Source organism: Vulpes vulpes, chromosome 1, assembly GCF_048418805.1.
Source record: "Vulpes vulpes isolate BD-2025 chromosome 1, VulVul3, whole genome shotgun sequence".
Lineage (NCBI taxonomy): Eukaryota > Metazoa > Chordata > Mammalia > Carnivora > Canidae > Vulpes > Vulpes vulpes.
In genome coordinates this window covers 33,168,694-33,190,406 of record NC_132780.1, presented here as the reverse complement: position 1 = coordinate 33,190,406, position 21,713 = coordinate 33,168,694, and the positions used below count along the sequence as shown (strand labels likewise).

The 21,713-nt window shown below is 41.4% G+C and overlaps 1 protein-coding gene across 2 annotated transcripts in view; it reads right to left on the bottom strand.

The window, feature by feature from the left end:
- Positions 1-21,713, bottom strand: part of PIP5K1B (phosphatidylinositol-4-phosphate 5-kinase type 1 beta) — a 296,745-nt gene that overhangs the window by 123,544 nt on the left and 151,488 nt on the right. For both annotated transcript variants that reach the window (XM_026001576.2, XM_072762266.1), the window contains exon 4: positions 12,119-12,249. In XM_026001576.2, the coding sequence (XP_025857361.1) occupies positions 12,119-12,249 (131 nt within the window). The remainder of the gene's footprint in view (positions 1-12,118; positions 12,250-21,713) is intronic.

Genomic DNA, 21,713 nt, shown 5'->3' with positions numbered 1-21,713 from the left:
CCCTCTTTCTCCTTAGAGGCGTCCTCTAGCCTGAATTTTGATGTTTATTCTTCATTTTATTCTGACTACAACTGTAATACATTTCACATGACATCCGACAAGCCACCTAATTTATCTGTACTTAAAGTTTTCATTGTGAAAAGAACAATGCAGTAGATGCATACAATTTTATAGAGAGGCTCAAGTTCTCTTTTTGCCACATTTTAAATGGGACATTAAGACTCTGTAACTTTGTCTTGGTCTGATTTTTGTGGATACAAATAACACCGTGCAAATTAAAAGGCTTTTAGCATACAACAAACACTTGGAATCTACTACAGTTGAAGTTTTTTCAAGGCAGTTGGATTTTTGTATCACTACCTGACACATCATTGACAATAAGCATTTTTTAATTGAAAGGATGGGTTTTTAAGATAATGCTACAACAGTATAGTTGATTCTTACATGAAGCTTAGGCTCAAGTCAAGAAGTAAGGTAAAAAAAAAATCACTGGTATTTCTCTCTATATCACAATGGAATATTACTCAGCCATAAAAAGAGTGAAATCTTGCCATTTGCAACAACATGAATAGATCTAGACAGTATAATGCTAAGTGACATAAGTCAGAGAAAGACAAATACCATATGATTTCACCTATATGTGGAATTAACAACAACAACAACAACGACAAAAAAAAAAAAAAAAAAAAACCCAGAAGAGACAAACCAAGAAACAGACTCTTAACTATAGGGAACAAACAGATGGTGACCAGAAGGGAGGTGATGGTGGTGGGCAATGAGTGAAACAGGTGATGGGGATTAAGGGTACACTTATGATGAGCATTAAGTAATGTATAGAATTACTGAATCGCTACACTGAACACCTGAAATCAATATAACACTGTATGTTAATTACATCAGAATTTTAAAAATCATTTGATTAATTTAAAAAATCACCATAATAAAAAAATCACTCTTGAGAACCATTTAGAAGGTTGTCTATTCAATATATCTACTGTAGCCAGTTCTTCCTCCTGCATGGTCACAGATGACTGCTTCTTCTGGTGACTCCCAGAGGAAGTAGTTGGCTTGTGCTGTTAGGGACCAGCAGCAGATAATACATCTTATCTTTAGAGAGGAAGCTTGCCCTTTAGGGGAGTGGCCCAGGAACTGGGTCTGCCTGGGATGAGAGCAGTCACCTCTTATTGTGTCAGCTTAATGTGTAGAATGGCCCTGAATCACTTGCTTATTTGAATCGTTCCCATTTCCCTAAGCAAGTATAGTTGAATATTCATAATATGTATGCACTGCCCAGGCATTACATCTGAACATTCCCTTATTCTCTATTTTGAGACTGTTAGGGGACATGTATTCTGTTATAGGTCCTCTGGGATTGTCAAAAGGAATAATTCTGGAGCTCATCAGATATGCAGTAGCTTGAAAATGTGGGCTATGCAGAAATAAGGGGTAAAAATCAACAAGGCTCAAAGTGGCCTCTGACATCCTTCCTCACTGTTGCAAGCCAAGTAAAAGTCAGCACGATGCCTAGGGTTTGAAGTGAGCTGCTTTCCAAGGGCTAAGAGTGTTGCCAATTTCTTATTTCTTCCACTCTCTTCTCCCTTTTCTACTTCCCGCGATCAAAGTAACTAATTCCTTACAGTGCATTACATTACCTTCAACGTTCAAAGAATAAAACCCAATGGTCTACATCTTTGGAGTTTTTCTTAAGAAAGAAGATTTAAAAAAATATTTGAGAGAGAGAGAGAGAGTGCATGGGAAGAGGGGGAGAGGCAGAGGGACCAGGTGAGGGAGGGTCTCAAGCAGACTCCTTGCTAAGAGTGGAGCCCAGCATGGGGCTTGATCTCACAACCCTGAGATCACGACCTGAGCCAAAACCAAGAGTCAGACACTTAACCGACTAAGCCACCCAGGCGTCCCTGAAATTTTGTTTTTGTCTTTTTTTTTTTTTTTAAGATTTTATTTATTTATTCCTGAGAGACAGAGACACAAGTAGAGGGAGAAGCAGGCTCCCTCCCTGTGGGGAGTCCCATGCGGGACTTGATCCCAAGACCCTGGGATTACGCCCTGAGCCAAAGGCAGATGCTCAACCACTGAGTCACTCAGGTGCTCCCAGTATTTTTTTTTTTAATGGCTTATTCTTATGCATTTGAGGGCCCAAGACTCTATTAGTAAAGATAGAGTATTTATTATTATTTTCATTTGTGGTTACTCTGAGCTTCTTGGGCTGCTCACCTTTCCCTGAAACCATCAACTAAGACACTTTCCCTTGGATTCACATCCCCCTGACTACTTGGTTCACTCAGTCACGGTGCAAAAAGGATAGTGTGATGTTTTCCTGGAGAGCAGACAGCCACATACGCACACAGGATGTATCTGGGATGAGAAAGGGCACATTTACTTCTGTAGGTATCTACACTGACAGCTGGTGGAAAAATCTGCCAAATCATTAAGAATGAAAAAATAATCTAGCTAGGTTGGGATCACAATGAGATACAGACACTGGGTCAATTGCCTGTATGGGACAGTTAATAACATACATTTTCATAAATGGAGAAAATGGAAAGGGAGTAGACATGATACTCATCATAGGCATTACACAGAGTAAAAATTTCTTCATGGCATCATTAACATACATGAACTAATAATTATTTACTGACTTTACACAATCTTGAATCTCTCTATTTGCCCGGATGGAAGGGAACATTCCCAAGTAGTGAGTCATAACATATCACCACTCTTTGTTTCTTTCCTAGTAGATTTTATCTTAGGACTTTTTACTTTCCTTTGATTAACAGAAGACCAGCTTGCATTCTCTTAAATTATGCTGAATAGCCAGGGTGGTGGTGGTGGTGATGATGCTCTGACTCCTTATAGTCAAGAGAGGCCTGGGTCCAAGTTTCACCTCTGCCATTTACAAGCTGTGTTTCCTGAGCCCTGGTACAATGTCAAAGTGAACAGAAATGTGAGTGGCCATGTGCCTAGAATGTGGGGAACCCTCATATGTTTGGATGATCAAGGCTGTATGATGATGGCAAACAGCCCAGACTTGAATACTTCACATGGAGGAGGAGTTGACCAGGTAGTATTTAAAAAAGAAGAAGAAAAAAAAAAAGCAATAAAAGAAAATGACAAAATGGGAAAATATTTGCAACTCGTATCACAGACAAAGGGCTGATCACCTAATATAAAGAGCTCTCGGGATCCCTGGGTGGCGCAGCGGTTTAGCGCCTGCCTTTGGCCCAGGGCGCGATCCTGGAGACCCGGGATCGAATCCCACATCGGGCTCCCGGTGCATGAAGCCTGCTTCTCCCTCTGCCTATGTCTCTGCCTCTCTCTCTCTCTCTGTGTGACTATCATAAATAAATAAAAAAATAAATAAAAAAAAAATAAAAAATAAAGAGCTCTCATATACAGCAAAGTCGAAGACCAAAAAGTTAATTTAAAAAAAAAAAAAACAATAGCAGCCAAAGATATGATCAGGCGCTTCACAGAAATGGATGTATACATAAATGAAACATATGAAAAGATGCTCAAGCTCATTTATAACATAAAAATGCAAATTAAATGTCACTGAGACTATACTACCTAGGAGATTGGCAAAAATCCAAAATTTTGGTAAAGCTCAGGGGAATTTGGTGCCCTGGAGCATTATTGGTGGGAAGTAAGGTGGTATCTTTTTATGGAGGACATCTTCACAACTTCTGTCAAAATTACAAATGTACGTAACTCTATGACTAGGCAAATGCATGCCTGTAATTTATAAACTAGCCTATGTACAAAGCAACATATGTGTACTGGGTTATTCATTCTAGCATTATTTGTAAGGACAGGTTGGAAGCAAACTGGCTCTGTCTCTGAAGAGGTAGGTCAGATTATTTATGGTTCAGGCACACATTGGAATACTATCTAGCTACTAAAAAAAAATGAGGAGGTTTATTACACAGTGACATGGAAGGTCTCTAGGATAAATTAAGTGAAAGAAGCAGGAGGTCAAATACTGTGTATAGCATCCACCACTTATATACAAAAAGAAAATAAATTTGGTGGGGTATGGATATGACTAAAAAATCCTTGAAGGATTAACAGACCACTAGCAACAGTGTTCACTGGAGTTGGACACTGGGTAAAAGGCAGAAGGATGAAAGGGACTTTTTACAGTGTTTCTTTGAAAAAGCCGTATAAGAATAAACCCTTTTATATGTATTACCATTCACAGTATATTTTTTAAAGGTCTTGGGTTAAAAGCTTTAACCTTATACATACACCCCAGCAGAACAGTTTGCTTCTCTGTGTTAAGGTGCTCCAGTGAGTAACAAATGCCAGCTGGACGTGAATGAAGTTTTACTAAAGGAAATGGGATTAATGGGTACCGGAGTTTGCCCAGAGTTACAGTGCATGACAGCAGGACCAAATGGCAGGTGCAGAACAGCTCCGCCAGTAGATAGCAACCAGGGTTTTTAGAGGCCACGGACTGGCAATCTGCTGGCTGTGGGTGTGGGTGTAGGTGCTGGCCTGCAGAATCCAGCACAGGGGCCCCTTGGCTCATGTATGACATGCTTAGCTAAAATGCAGATAAACACAGCTGCCATGAACATCAGTCCACTGGCCAGTGGAAGAGTCCCACCAGAAGCCCCTGCAGGCTCTCCTCGCTGGAGCCTGGTGGTACCCATCAGGAGACCATGCCCAGCATCTACACATACTCTGCAAAAATGACCTCTTCACAACTCAAGTTTTATATTATGCCCCTTCAATGCATTTATGTAGTGTCTGAGGGGAAAATAAAGTTCTCCTGTCTTGGCATAAAATCGAGGTTTTGGAAATTTTGGCTGTGAGGTTCTGAGCCATGGTTCCAGATGTTCAGATCCTGTAAAGCTGGTCAAATTTCAATAACAAAAATTTGGAGGCCAACATGGGATTTCCAACTTTATCTCGTTAAGTAAGCAATTAAGCAAATTACCTAGACAATTAAGCAATTCAAAGTACTAGACTTATCAAATTATAAGGGAAAGTGTACGTTAACTCCATAAAGGAAAGGAAAACCTTTGGATAAAGAACAGTTTATTTTGCCCCTTTTCTCTTGATTCACCAGAAAGCAGTTTGATCACGGACCAATTTCTGGCATTCTGATATTCACCTCTTCTGAGGAGAGTTCTACTGTTAAGGCCAAAGTCATGGCTCATCTTAAATTTAAAAATATGTGTTTCTTGATGACAACAGATGTTTAGAATAAGACACTGTTGAAGCTTTCAGGAAGCATTAGCCATCACCTGGCATTTGCCATTTTAGTAGATAAAAAAATCAAAATCCAAGAAGAGAAAGTAAGGCCTAAGCTGGTCAGGAACAAATAAAATTGGGAGATTAGATTCACACGAGACCAGCGGAAGTCCAAAGTAGACAGGAATGCCTTAACTTAAACTTGACGTTCCTAGGCTAGTCTTCCTTTTCAGGATTCGGTTACAGGCTTCAGGGTACCCCCTGCCCACACACACCAGCTCTTCTCTAGGAGGACCTCCCACTGGAGGGTCAGGTGGGCGGAATTCTACTTACAGAAGCTTGGTTAGCCACATGAGCATTCCCATTTGTATGGACTGTGAACACCTTAGCTTTGGGTTTCACAGCCTGATAACCTAGCGCTATTTGGGGTGCTGCTGGGAGGAGAGATTTGGTGCTAAGTAGTAAGGTGAAACTATTTTAGCATTTCCAGCACACATAAGGGGTTCAGTTTGGGAGCCGAGAGCCAGAGCTTTGATGATTTCAAGGCAGCACTTTATATTTGGTGAATTCATTGATTTCAAACTGTATCTGTCAATAGTGGGTTTGGAACCTGTTGGCAAAAGGAGTTGGCCAGCAACTCCTGGGTGATTAGTGAGGGTGAGAAGTCTCATGACCTGCCGTCTGTAAGCTAGAGGCCCAGAAAAGCTGGTAGTGTAATTCCAGCTCAAATGTAAAGGTCTTCGAACCAGGGGAACCAATGGTGTTAAGTTCTGGTCTGAGTCAGAAGGCCCAAGAGCCAGGAGTGCTAGTGTCTGAAGGCAGGAGAAGATGTCTGTCCATCTCAAGCAGGGAGCAAATTTGCTCTTCCTCTACCTTTTGGTTCCATTAAGGCCCTCAACAGATAAAATCATGCCCACAACAAATCGCTGAGGTACTCTTGAGTCAATGTACTGATTTGAATGCAAATTTCCTCTGGAGAAATCATCACAGACACACTCAGAAATAATGTTTTATCAGTTATCAGGCATCCCTTAGGCCAGTCATATTGAAATATAAAATTAGCCATCATAGCAAGCATGACGACAAGAAGCAGGGTAAGTGGAGGGTGCTTTGTCTAAATGTACCAACGGTGCAAACTTTGAGCAGCAATACAGTGGGACAAGGGACTCTATAGTCCAGTAACAAATTAATGGTGGCACCTACTCTTCAAATTGGACCTTTGTAAGTCAGGGTCTGTAGAAGCTGACTTAAGTGTTATTAATTTCCTCTGCCATTTCAGGCAAGTGGAGTCCCTTATGACTCTTGATTTAACCAGTGAAATTTCAATCGGTCCCCTCTTTCTTGCCAAATTAGTGCTCCTGAATGGGAAAAGAAAGCAAAACAAAGCCAAAGACACACTCCTTGCTGGTGTCACCCTCCTGCCGAGCACTTCGGGCACACAGAGAGACATGTGCTATCTCGTGCAATGCAAGGCCGCACCATCTTTTGAGGCCAGCTGGCTGACAGCCAGTCTTTAAAAATCAGTAGATGAAAGCAGCTTAAAGTTCAAAATCAAATAATGTATTGTGGGCTGTCATTGACCGGGAACACATGATATCAATGACTGTCTAAATGCCAAACCTCCCAAGTAGTTGGTACCACCCTGGGAAGTCGTGTTTTGAAGGCAATTTTAGATAAGTTAAAATGTTATGTAATATTCAATACATGCACTAAACCTTTTATTTTGAACTAAAGGAAGAGGCATGTACCTTTTATTAATAGGAAATCCGTTTCTCCCCATCCCCACTACTTAAATGTTGAACAAATATTTAGAGAGCTTTGAATTGAAGGGACATCATACTCTTTGACTTGTCCAGCACTGGCCACAAATCCTCTTTAAAGCAGGGAGGACTATTCTAGCAGTCTTGTGTGTTGTCCACATCTACTTATATAAGGCCTGGGACAGAATATCTGTACAACTGGGGTTGTCAATCTTTCTAGAATCTCTGTTGCAACTACTTAGAGCTCTACTCAGCTCCAGACAACATGTAAATGAATGGATATGGCTGTGTTCCAATTAAACTTTATTAACAAAATGGGACAGGGAGGCATATTTATCCTAGAGGCTGTACTATGCTGACCCATGGTATATAAAGATAGGTTCTCAGATGAGTTAACATCAACATTACTTGAAATGCAGGTAGTTCGCTAATCTATCAAAACCATAATATCTAGCACTGAAATCTGACAATGCTCATATGAACCATTGACCAGTATGTTTGCTTGCCATTTAGAAAAATGTTTCACCCTGACAATAGTTCTGAGTAATTTTCTGCTCAATGACAGTATCCCTTGGCCATTCACATAAATTCCAAAGAGTGCAGACATCAAACCTATGGGCAATTTGTGTTCTGCAATGATCCTTATGTCAAACTGAACTCCATTTTATAAATGAAGAGATTTTTTTTTAAGTGAAGAGATTAAAATGTAGAAGACTTTTAGGAATTCTTTAGGTAGATGATTATTCTTGAATATGGAAAGTTATAAACATTTTTAGTGCCAGCTTTCAAGCTGTATTTTCTCTTACAGGGAAGACAGTGATGGGGTCTCCAAAAGCGGAGAAGAAAGTATTACAGCTGCTTATTGAGGGCTTGCAGAGACAGCTTTAGGTTGATAATTTTGAGGTCAAAGCTGGATACTTTTTCTCATTCAAAAAAGTAGGAATCCTGTTACTGTGCTTTCTTGCCACAGTGTAAGGGAATGCAAAACTCTGGAGACAGCCACCCTGAGTTCAAATCCTGCCTTTACCATTTATTGGTTGTAAAGCCATTTACTGTCTCAGGGCCTTATCTACTTCCTATGTAAAATAGATATTTTTGTTTTTTGGTAAAGATGAAAGGTAAAAACAATAATTTAATATCATGTTATATAAATATTATATCAATAAAACCATGGGTGGCTCATAGTAGGTACTCCTAAGTTTTGCCACCTGAGGTTCATGTTTACAAGGCAAAACATTATGAAACATCCTTTTTCTTCTTCACTTATACATTAAAATTTATAACTAAGTTTCCGATCACAGCAGAGAATCTAGGGTCAAAAGATTAAGATATGGGCAAAGTCCTCTTACTCCTCTACTTTGATTTTGGAAGATCATGCAATTAGATCGTTGAAAGGGATTTTACATCATCCTTCAAATCTCAAGTCCAGAGGCTTTTCCATCTACAAAATGAAATCATCTGTAGAACAAATATGTATTATCTAAAAATAACGTTGAGCTACTTTAACATAAATGAATGAATGAATGAATGAATGAATAAATAAATAAATAAATAAATAAATAATGCATTTTGTTGCCAAGGGAAACAGATCCTGGAGCTTCACAATGGTAGTGAATTAGAACATCTCAAGGTACCCTAAGCAATTAGTTTTCTTCATGACCCAGATAGATTCAGTGCATGTTAGAGCCATCAGACACTTCAGAATGCTTAGTTGCTCACAACCAGGGACAGTCCTGCTGCTGCCCCCCTACCCCCCCCGCCCATCTCCAGGCAGGTATAGAAGTACGGGCGGATGGGGAGGGTATTTTATCTAGCAGCTTTATTGTGGTATAACTGACATATAATAAGGTACAGTCTGTTAATTTTCATAGGTGTCTATATCCATGAAACCATCACCATGATCAAGATATTGAATTTACTCATCACTTTGCGGGAGCATTTTGATTGTGAGGGTAATAAGGAGATATTACTGGCATGGCCTTGGGGGGTGACAAAATTCCTGAAGTGTGCAGTCTTACACAAAGAATTGTCTTATCAAAAATAGCCATTGAGAAATGCTGGCTCCAATCGCTTTGTTAAACGAATGAAGAAACAGCCTAGATAAGGAAACTGAGGCAAGGCCCATATATGTTTCTTCTGTCCTTATGTAAATATACCCAGAGTACATCTGTTATTTAAACAAACAATACAGTGTTTGCTAAAAGGAATTCTTGTCTGAATCAAATGCTTCATGTCATATTGACATTTAAAAGCTATACATATTTCAGGTTCACCTGGGTGGCTCAGTCGGTTGAGTGTCTGCCTTTGGCTAGTGATTTTAGGGTTGTGGGACTGAGTCACTGGGCTCCCTGCTTGGTGTTAGTCTGCCCACCCCCCCAACACTGTGCTCTCTCTCTCTCTCTCAAATAAAAAAAATTAAACAGAATCTTCAAAAAAAATAAATAAAAGCTATATATGCTTTAAAATGATATATTTTAAATGTGACAGAGTTCCTCTAAGTAGGGTCGGTTAGCTAGGTATTCCTCTCCACCCAGTTATGTGTCTGCCATGCAGGGACTGGTGTTGTTACCCTGGCACAGAGAGTAGAGGTCAAAGACACAAATACTGGGTATGGACAATGCTGGCTTTCCTACTCCCGAGGAAAAAGGTGAAAAAAGACCTCATTGTGTCTTAATTATAAGATATAACATGCTTATAATAAATCATCCATGAACAAAAGGATTGATGGCACCATGAAAGTACCTATAGTACATATGAAGACCTACTTATGTGCTCCATATTGTAAAATATCTCACAGAGTATCATGTATAATTTAGTTGCTAGATAAAATTTTAGGTATTAATTTATAAAGTCATTTGGGGTTTTATTAGTTGCACAAAGCACCTAACAACTCCAAGAATGAAATTTGGTTATCTATCAGAAAGATTATCACTGTAACATGGGAAGTAATGTGCCAGGTCAGTGGTTCTCAAACAATTATGCGCTCAGAATCACCTGGAGGGGATTGTTCAACAGATGCTCCGTCTCACCTCCAGAGCTGCTGATTCAGTTGATCTGGGGTGGAGTCCAAGAATATGCATTTTTAAACAAGTTCCAGGTGATGCTGAGGCTGCAGGTCTGGGGGGTGCATGCTTGGCCATGCTTTCCCAGGAGCCCATCCATACTTGGCTCTATTGATTGGACACTACAGGTAGAAGAGACCAGGGGGATGGTGCATGCTCTTTATCCACCCATCTGCCACTGTAACTGCTCTCAGTGGCCTGAACTCACTGCCAGTCACCCTACCACAGAAGACCTCGATTTCTCTGGTTCTTTGTAGCTAAATTAAAAAGTCAGAATAAAAGATTCAGATAAACCTGTGACTTCCTGACTTTCTAGAGAAAAAAAAATGTAGTTAATATATACTTTCTGGGAATGATAAACAGACTGCAAAAACAAACACACAGGGGCACATGGGTGGCTCAGTTGGTTAAGCATCTGACTTCGGCTCAGGTCATGATGTTAGGGTCCTGGGATCGAGCCCAGGCTCCCTGCTCACTGTGGAATCTGTTTCTCCTTCTGCCCCTCCCCCACCCCCTGATCACTTGATTGCACCTCTTTTGCTCTCTTGCTCAAATAAATAAAATCTTAAAAAAATAAATAAAAACAAACACAGGACAATTTCCAACTATGGAAAGATGAACAGTGTCATGAGAAAACAGGATTATATCTTAGGTTTGAGCTGTCTGTCTCCTGTATGGAAACTTCTTCTGGACCCTAGAGAAGCAAATTTTAAAAGTTCTGATAGGGCAGCCCGGGTGGCTCAGCGGTTTAGCGCCACCTTCAGTCCAGGGCGTGATCCTGGAGACGGGGGATCAAATCCCATGTCAGGCTCCCTGCATGGAGCCTGCTTCTCCCTTTGCCTGTGTCTCTGCCTCTCTCTCTCTCTCTCTCTCTCTCTCTGTCTCTATGAACAAATAAAATAAAATAAAATAAAATAAAAGTTCTGATAGATCAACTGTATTCTTCAGCCAAACTAGGCTGTCTGGGTTCATCACCTAATGGTTTGATTTCCAGACAGTTGACACCTGGACATGGAGATATATGTAACTATCATTTCCCTGAAGATTAAGAAAACAATAATAAGGCCATGCAGGTCCTGAGGGTCAAGGGTCACCCCAGCCATTCTCACCCGAGCCCAGGAATAACTATTAACAAAAGTGGCTTATTTGGCAGAGAAATACTTATTTTAAAATATATGTCTTCTAAGTCAATCCTAATAGCCCCAAAGATTAATTAATTGCCCTAAGCCCCCAAATCAAGTAGCTGTATTTTTATTTTCTAGATCCTTTTCTTTGAAAATCCCTGTCAGTAGTGGTGACAAATCCAATTTAACAATGATTACTTCTTCTCAGCCTAGCACTAGGTTTTAAGAATTTTAATTTATTTACTTTATTTTGGTAAAGACAGTAAAACATAGGGCTTGCCATTTAAACTATGTGTAAGTGTACAGTTCTGTGTGATTGAGGCCATTCACGCTGTTGTGCAACCAAAGCCACCATCCATCTCAGATTTATTTGTTGAATAAATAAACGTACTCACTGCCCACCAAAAAAAAATATGATAAAGCTGATGGTGGCACGTATGGTTAACTGGGGTGTGCTTGCAAATATGGTGTCAGGGTAGCAGGAGTCTCATAAGGTCTCTGGAGGAAAGCTAAGTCAAAGTCATCATGAATGAAGACCTACATGACTGAGCTCAGAATATGAAGCTCAGTCGTGAGCCTCCAGCCCATCTTTGAAATTGGAGGAAGCAACAACCTGGAACCAGTTGCTTCTAAAATGCCTTCTTTTGCTAAACCCATGCAGACATTACTCTGTGAGTACTGCACTCTTTCCCACTGAATTTCAAAACCTGTCTTCACACAGTCTTCTAGGCATTACATAAACTACAAGTAGCCCACAGGACAGAACCTACTTCCTCTCTCCATATAAAAAATGCAAGCCATTGAGGCAACATAAAGTGACAATCATTTGCACTGCTTCTAGGCCTGCTAAAGGTCCAGCGTGAACATGTTTGCATGCACTGGTAGGAAAGTCTTCAATGTGGAGATGCCACCAGGCAGGTTCTTTTGCACAGAAATCCTCACCCAGAGATGTTCTTACCTGGGCAGGAACACGCTTTCCACCACATAAAAGTCTTGCATGAGGACATCTCTATCTGGCTTGGAAGTGAGATTCCCCACTGTGTATCCTATTCCCAGCTGAATAGCACCTTTGATAGCAGATGATGCAGTCTGCAAAGAAAACAAAGGTCAGGGTTAACCTCCATGGTCAAGGTCTCCTTCAAAGTTCCAAGCAGCAAGTGAGGTCAGATGTTTTTTCTTGTTCCAAGGCAAAGAGGAAGCTGGGTTTGGAGAGATGATAGGATGCTTCTTTTGATGGTGAGTCTATTCTGAACATTAAGGACCCTCCTTGATATGGAATTTTTTAATGATAATCTTTCCTACAAATATTTCTAAGGTCAAGTTATAGTCCCAAATCTCCACCTTTCTTTTAGTAAGAACTCAGAAATTTGGTAGGATACTTTCATTATGTAGCATTATTATTTCTATCAAAAGAGAAAGGCTACAGCCACATTTTTTAAAAATCTGAAGTTCTAGAACATACCTATGGGTGAGGAAGAGTATTTTTATCTTCAGAAGAAATGAGAGAACAAAAAATAACCTGAATTTGGATAAAGTTTAATTTGGAAATTGCTTACTGGTTTCATTTGCCATGGATCAATCAGCAAAATTTCCTACATTGATCTGTGATAAAACCCATAGAACTGGAATACCAATACTTCCAACTGACTACTTTCCCAGGATCATTCCATAATTCAATTCACACAATATTAGGGAATGATGATGCACCTACACACGTGTATACATATGTATACATGCATGCGTGTGAGTGTGTACACAGTTTTAACCAACACAACAGGAGAAAAAGCAGAATAACACCATTTAGGAAAATTAGAAGACAGTCTTCTTGATGTTTGTAAAAGTGCGGCCATTTCAGAAGTCAACTTTTGGGGACTTAGTCCTATGCTAGCGATGGTTTGTTTGGAGGTGGGGTGGAAAGGCTGCAGATTAGCTTGTTCTATGTGTCCTTTGTTTGTGATCACAGAACAGCATCCAGACAGGTTTAAGAGGTCTGAGAGTTTTATGCAGAAATAATTTTGAGCCTTTAAGAATGGATTAGCTCCATAATTAAGGAAATCTGAGGATCAAGGATCAAATTTGAGGCCACGATTAATCAGTGTACAGCTCAGCCACTTCCACCCACACAGCTGGTAACAACCCTTCTCCCTGTGGAGTCATCATTTGGTGGCTTGCTCACCCCATTGCAAATGTGACATCATCCCTAGTCTGACGGCAACTCCCTACTCTCCTCTGTACAGGAGGCAGAAAAATGGCCCGCATGCCTCTTTACTTAAGATCCCAGGGCAGCAGGATGGCAAAAGACTTAGAACTCAAAGCCCCCAGTGCAACTAGTGCTCCGAAAACAAAAAGGTTGCTATTTTAATTCTCCACTCTGAGCTCTGCAATGCCACCAGTTGGCATCAGTGACCTTTTGTACCCAGAGCTCTGACTTCTGAAGGCTGAAATGGATTTCATTTTAACCTCGCATAAAAATTCAAAAGGCATCCCTTCTATCCATTACTCAGAGCTGTATGGCACAAGGTATGACATCAGCATTTTCCAGAGGACCCGACACCCCGAAGAGTTCTGTTCCAGACCTATCAACATGGTCATGTGCTCTCAAAGTGCCTGTCTCTCTCTGTCCCCTACCCCTGACGGCTTTCTGGAACTATCTGTAGTTCTAACTTAATTCAGTCATCTAGCGCTCCTTGGGCTGGAACACCTGTCACACAGATGTAGTACTCAATTCTTTGTTGACTACCCTCCTCCCTGACCCCCAGCAACAAAAGGTGATCGAATAGTAGGAGTCTCTATCTGGTATTTTCAAACTTTAGAAAGCAGGAGAATCTCTGCAATACTTATTAAAACAGACCAAAGGCAAAACCATGGAGACAGTAAAAAGAGCAGTGGTTGCCAGGGGTTAGGGGAGAGGTGGCCAGGGGTTGGGAGATGAGGGTGGAGTACAGAGGGTGTTCAGGGCAGGGAAAATACTCTGTATGACACTGTACTGGTGGCTACAGGTCATTATACATTTGTCTAAACCCATAGAAACCCATCATCAAGCGTGAATCATAATGGAAACCATGGACTTTGGCTGACTATGATGTGTCAATGCAGGTTCATCAATTGTAGCAAATGCACTGTGTTCTAGTGGGGGATGGTGACAGTGGGGATGCTCTGCATGTGTAGGGGCAGAGAGTACATGGAAAATCTCTGCACTTTCTCAATATTTCTGTTACCCTACAACGACTCTAAAAAATGTCCTTAAACAAAAAAGTCAATGGGCATTGCCAACCAAAACCAAAACCAAGAACAGATGGATGGGTTGCATTTCTAGGCTTTCTGATTCTGGAGGTCTAGGGGGAGGCTCAAGGATTGGCTCTTGCTGTAAGAAGCACTGGAAAAATCTTCCTATGGCAGAAGATTAAATTTTGAGTTCCCCAAAGAATAACATTGTGGAAGGAGTCCTACTGACGTCTGTTTATGTTAAACCCCCAAGCAGACTTGTGATCCTATTACCTTCTTTTTAGCTTCTTAAAATTCAAGAGCTCTGATGGGAGAATGTAGCAATTATAATACACGTTAAATTTTTTGGATCAACTCTTTGTGTCAGACACTAGATATACAACCATCACACAATCACAATCCAGCATAATCATAGCACCTACTTACAGAGCATTTGCTACGTGGCAGGCGTTGCTCTAAGTGCTTTTGATTATTCGAACTCTTTGATCCTCACAATGACCCTATGAAGTAGGTATTATTACTATTTCCATTTTACTAACTCAGAAAGGTTTAGTAACGTACACTAGGTCACACAGCTAGGGAAGATGTGGGACTAGGACTCATACCTGGGGAGTCTGGCTCCAGAGTCCAAGTTATAAGCCACTATATACCACAGCCTATAACATCTAAATCTCTGAATGCATAGGATCCTTTCAAGGACCCTGAGAAGTAGCAACAATTGCACCCATTTTACAGGTGGGGATTTAAGGCACTACAAGGTTAAGGGACTTGCTCCAGCCACGTTGCTAGCATGTGGTAGAGTCTTGCTGCAAAGCCCACGCTGCTTCCACATCTGTTTTTTCGTTTGTTTTTTTTCCCAAAATGAGCCCAGAATCCAAGTCAGAAGTTGCCTTTAAAGTCTAGCCGTTTGACCTCAGCAAAGGAAGTAGCTCTGTGGGAGCCATTCCTTTTGATAAAATAGGGATAAAATATGTTATTTGCTTCCAGTCCTACCCAGCCATGAGTAAGCCTAGGAAAAACTGTAAACCACTTGGTAAACCAGTATAAATACTGGTTAATGTCATTTAACGTTAAATGTTTATGTTAATATCACTACCTATAATGTGGGGAGGTATAAACATAAGGAGGTATTTTGCTGCTGAGGGAGGGATCACGCTTTGAGGTTTCCTCCTTTCCATCTCCCTGTAAAATTAAGTGCTTTAGCCCTGATGCATTTGTGTAGAATTAAAAAGCATTTTGCCTACTTTGTGGAAATTTCTGATGGCATTCACAGAGGCATGTGGTTTCTTGAGTCACCAGCAGTAAAGGCCTCACCATGGGGCCTGGTGATGGGCAGTGCTGTCGCATTTTCTAACACAGCCACTCTTGAGCAAGATGTGCTTTAAAACTGTAAAACTGAAGGCACCAGGGTGGCTCAGTGGTTGAGCATCTGCCTTCAGTTCTGGACATGATCCCAGGGTCCTGGGATTGAGTTCCACATCGGGCTCCCTGTGAGGAGCCTGCTTCTCCCTCTGCCTGTGTCTCTGCCTCTCTCTCTATGTCTCTCATAAATAAAATCTTTTAAAAAACCCTGTAAAATTGAAATGCTACCTGGAGTGTCTATGGTTGGCAGAAGAGTAAACCATGATGATGATGAAGAATCTTCTGTGTGTAGTACCAGTGGTTGGTCTTCTAGAATCAGCAATTCTTTCCCTGCAAACTGTGAACCACAAGCCCTTCTTCCTTCCTTGGGGATACCCTCCAACAGATCAGCGAACCAGTAACAAGTGGACGGCTCACACATACTCAGCCTCTCCAGTTTGCCTGGCAAGACTCTACGTACGTTTTAACAGAGCTGGGACATTACCATTTTCCTGTCAAACTCCAACAGGGACCTTTGACTCCTTTAAAACATATAGTTCAAGATTTCAGAACACAGTGAAACAGTCTATTTTTAGGTCAGTACTTTGCATGGGCTAAGTGGCAGCAACATGTTGCCTGGATACTAGTAAAACCTCTACAGCATTTCATACTCAGAGAGAGAACCAGAGAACATCACAGAAGCAAACCACCAACACTTACTTTCATAACTCCTCTTTCCTAACCCAAACTCGCACAGGGATGATGGTAATAAGAGGAAGATGAAGGTCAGCTTGCATTTGTGTAACAGATCCTATGTTTCAAAGACCTCTATCTTTTAATGATCGTATTTGATCCTCATAATTTTTACGTAGGTAGGGAGGGTTTACAAAGCCCATAGGGGCACCTGAGAGGCTCAGTCGGTTAAGCATCCAACTCTTGGTTTCGGCTCATTTCATGATCTCAGGGTCCCGAGATCAAGTCCTATGTTAGGCTCCCTGCTCAGCGGGGGATCTGCTTGTCCCTCTCTCTCTGCCCCTCCCCCTAATGCTTGTTCTCTCTCTCTTTCTCGAATAAATATTAAGTCTTTTAAGAAATTTTTAAAAAATAAAGCTCATTTTATAATAAAGGACTGCAGCTCTGGGAGATTAACTGAATCTAAATCCCTTGGCAGTGCATGGTAGAGCCAGGGGTGAAACTGTGATCACCAAGGCCCCTGGTTCAGTGCTCCACCCTCGACATTATTGTACAGGCCTGAATTTTTCTGCTGGAGACAGATCTGACTGAAGCCAAAAAGTACTGGTACAATGAGTTAATCATGGTGACAGCAACAACACGACTAAACATCTGTGGAAACCTACTATTACGGGAGCAGTGATCCTGACAACAGTAAGATTTAAATGAAGTGACATGGGTTACAGGAAACTGCTTTCTTCAGCACATTGTCTATGAAATTGGATCACTTAATATGCCATCTGATATCACTGGCCTGAAAAGGAAGTATGAAAACATTTCATGTCAACAGCATTTTCCCCTCCAAGGTGTTCTGATGAACTAATTATGGGATTGCAGCCATTATAGATGATGCCACAGTGATTTTTATCAGAAGTACAGATCTCATTGTGTCACCACCTAGCTTGAAACCCTCTAATGGGTTCCTGGTGTCCTCACTGCAGGATTAAGCCCAAACCCTTTAGCTTTACATGGAAGCCCATCTGATAGCATTACTCCTTCCTGACATCCATGGATTCTTGCATCCAAATTAAAAAGAGATTCCCCACCCCTCCAACACCCCCCCACCATGCACACATATACTCACACACTCATAAAAACACACCCACACCCACACTCTATCCTTTGAGCAAGCTGACCTTATAGGTCCATGAATACCTAACAACTGCCTATGACATTTCCTGCTTGTGTGCATTTTTCCCAAGGAGAGGGCCCGATGTACTTTCTTTTTTTCAGAATGTCTGTTTTTTCCAAAACCACACACAGATCTAGGAAGTCTAGTTCTAAATTACAAATGTTCACTGCCAAGGTGCCTTAGACTAGGCCATAAACACCTTGCTCAGTAATACCTTTTCATAGCAAGAGGAGGCAGCTCGCGTCTAACAGGAAGAAGCCCACTCTCAGGTATAGGGTAACCCCCAGCCCAGCCCCATCGGAACCTATACTCAAGAATGGAGACATAGGCTTCTTTGTCCCATGATAGAAATAAGAGAAAAGACAGAGGGACAGATTGCATAGAATGGGTCATAGGACTACAGAAATGGGCAAGTCTGGGGGTGAACAACCTAAGGCCTGCTGAAAGAGAGTGGGGCCACCTCTTGCCTTCAGGTTGTTCAAACCATGTCTCCAGTCCCTCCCCTCCTTATGTCAACTTTCTATTGCTGCAGTAGCAAATAGCATCCAGGAGAATCTCCCCATCCACAGATCACTAACTGGATCACATCTGCGAAGTCCTTTTTCCATGTAAGGTAACATATATAAAAGACTAGGGATTGGGGCAGAGCCAACCATGAGGGCCCCATAATTCTGCAGATCGTTTTTCTCTACTTCAGGACTGACTCTAGCATTTTCTCTGGGATTTCCTCAGGCAAAGAGAAGAGCTCCCTTCAGGACTCCATTTGGTCAGATGCCCTTCTTTCACTTAACAAAGATCTGTGGATTTTCTGTGAGCCAGGCATCGGGGAAAGAAGGACATGGTTCTTGCTCTTGTGGGAGCTTCTGGTCTAGTGGGTGAATGAGATGTCAAGCAAAGACCCTCAGACATAATGACAACAGCAGTCCGGGACATAAACAAGAGGGTGAAGTGACTAAGGCCCAATGGGTAGAGGTCCATTCTGGAAAGGTGGAGTTAGGAGAGGTGGCCCCGAGGAACAGTACACAGGGAGAAACCTAGAAGGTAAGAAGGGCCAGTCTGCAGGCTGTCTGGAGGCCCCACATGTGCTAGAGGCTCTTCTATGAACGGGGATACAGAAGTGGTCTGGCCAGAGTCCTGGCCCACCAGGAACTGTGAGTCCCATGAGGAGGTCGGGGGAACAGATTTCCAGGTAGAGACGAGCAGTTCAGGGACCCAAAAACAGACCATCGGGGGTCAACTGCAGTGGGCCACAGGGAAGTTGCCAGAACCGGAGGCCGGAAAGACATAGTGCTCCACCCTCCACAGTGCTCCAGATCCAGGGCTTATAGGCCATGCAAAGGGTTTTTGTGTTTTGATAAGGAAACAGCATCCTAATTTGAAAAGGATCATTCTGGCTGCTGGGAGGAAGGAAAGTTAGCAGGCTGTTGTAGTGGTTCCCACAGATGAGAAGATGGACAGAAGACATGAATGTGAGAGAGATTTTGGAAGGAGTTAGGGCTTGCTGTGAACTAGAAATGAGGGCAAGCAAAGTACCAACAAATCCTGGTGTTTTTCTGGATAAGTTGAGAGGATGGAAGTTCCTCGACTAAGGTAGGAGACTGAGGAGGAACACATTTTGGAGGGAAGATCAAACGTTCCATTTGAGATGCCAATGAGACATCTAGTTAGAGACATAAAGATACAAGTCTGGAGTTTTGAATAGAGGTTTGGGCTGAAAATTTGAATCTGAGTGTTTCTGGCATATAAAGGGTATTGAAAACCAAGGAGTTGGGTGAGTAACACAAGGAGACGGCGGATAGTTCTAGAAGGGCCCTGGACATGATGAAACATTGAGGGACCAGAAGGAGAATCATTAGCGATGACAGAGGAGTGACTGCAGGAGTGGGAAGAAAATCAGGAAAACATGGCTTTATAGAAACTGAGAAAAGAGAACCTGAAGAAAGGAGTGACCAGAATCTCAACCAAGCGGCTGTTTCATTTGGGAATGTGAATGTTACAACTTGCTGGGGTAGCAAAAGCTATGGGTTAAATTCCCTATTCTTTCTCTCTTGTATCATTGATTCATAAGTAAGTCCAAGTATGGATCTTGAATACGTGACAAAATTCATCGATAAACTCCAGTCAAATCCTGTCATCATTTAAACCATATTTTTTAAATGTGCTTTTAACTTCAAAAAAATAAAATGGTAGTTTACAAAGGCAGGATGCAAAATACATACAATAAAATCTGAAAAAGAAAACTTCACAACCGTATTTATACACATCCACAGAGGAAAATAGGTCAGGAAAGAAATATTTCAAACTGTATGATTATTTGTGGGTGGTGGAACAGTAGGTGATCTGTACTTTCAAGTCTTATACTTCTTGAATTTCCCAAATGTTCTGTTATATGTAGGAAAAGAAATGTCCTTCAACCAAGGTACTGCTACTATATCAATTCATTTTGAGGGATGAATATACACATATGTACATGTATATACATGTTTGGGATTTGCTTATTTTTAATTTTAAATTTTTAAAGATTTTATTTATTTATTCTTGAAAGATACAGAGAAAGAGGCAGAGACACAGGCAGAGGGAGAAGCAGGCTCCCTGCGATGAGCCTGATATGGGACTTGATCCCGGGATCCTGGGATCCCGGAATAAGGACCTGAGCTGAAGGCAAATGGTTTGCTCAGTTTTTGCCTTTTGCTCAGTTTTTAAATCTCACTCTCTTTCAGGTCAAGGTCCCACTGCTAGAAATCTATGTAATAGCTACACCCTCGTGAAATGTAATTATCAACTTTGTCTCCCATTGCTTTTCTAAACTTATTCTGGGGTTAGATCTTCTTTCTCTTGCCCTAGGATAAAATTTAGGGCAGGTCTATGACTCTTCAGGTGACTCCCAGAATTAAAGGCCCTCTGCTCATCTCCAGTTATAGATTGTTAAAAATGTATTTGGGAAGTCTAGCAATAAAAACCAATGGGACACCTCCACAGTAATGTATGGGAAGTTTGAGAGTGATGCCAGTGTTTACTCCCTTCTTTGTTCCTATGAGGAATCTAATGTGGAGAGGTACATCCTGAAAGTTAGAGCTCCTTTCTTATAGGCCTCTCCAGATAACTCCTATTTTGGGTTCTAGAAACTGTACCACTCTCTTAACCTCTCAGGCCTAAGGGAGGCAACGAGGTATGTACTAGTCTCAAGATACCTTGCTGTTCCCTGTAGTTTCCTTATATTCTCCCCATACCCTTGCCAACAGTGTCCTCTGTAAAGTCTCCTCAAATCACTCAATCTGAATGTGTCATCCATTCACTGTCCAGACCCTCTAGGGAAAGATCCACATACAGTCCACCAGCAAAGATCAGTTACACTGCCTCACCGGGACTCGAGGAGAGCTGGCTTCTTCTCTTTTAGAAGGGCTAGCTCTCCTCTGGAAGAGGGAACACAGATTCCAGTGGACGGCTTGCTGTCCTAGCCACACCACAGGTCCTACAACCTTAACTAAAACCTAGGCGTGTCTCCATGCCTTCAGTGTCATCCTTCTCCATTCTCCTTTTGGCTTCCCACCTACGCCCTAGGTCCACTTCCATTCTGATTCTCTCCATGCAATCTTTGATCATTGAGCAGCTAGACATCTTGTCTCCCTTCTCCCAGTAGGTGTGGTTTCACAAATGACTTTTGTGGTATTCTGTTACTGTCATAGTTGGAAACTACTTTTCTTATATAATTTCTGCAGCGTTCTACATTTTTGAAAATCAGAATGCTGGAGATAATGAGTAAGAATAATTATGTTCCTACCCTGTGCCTGCGCAGAGCCTCACAACAAGGTCATTGTGACATACTGGGCACTAAACAACCTTGTAAGATGCCCAAGACAGACTCGCTTTATGTTTAATTTTCTTTTATCACTAAGCAGTCTTTTAACAAAATCCCTGTGTATCCACTTGTTGGAAGGAAGGTTTGAGTCTCTAAATGTGATGGAAAAGGTAGAACAAAGGTAAAGTGTTTCATGGTTTCTTTTAAATGATCTCTACCTTATTTATATGATTGGCAGTGGAATTCTCTCATTGGAATGGAAAAGCATATTAAGCAAATGCTTCTCATTAACAGAAAAACACCATACTCTTTAGGTATTCAGCA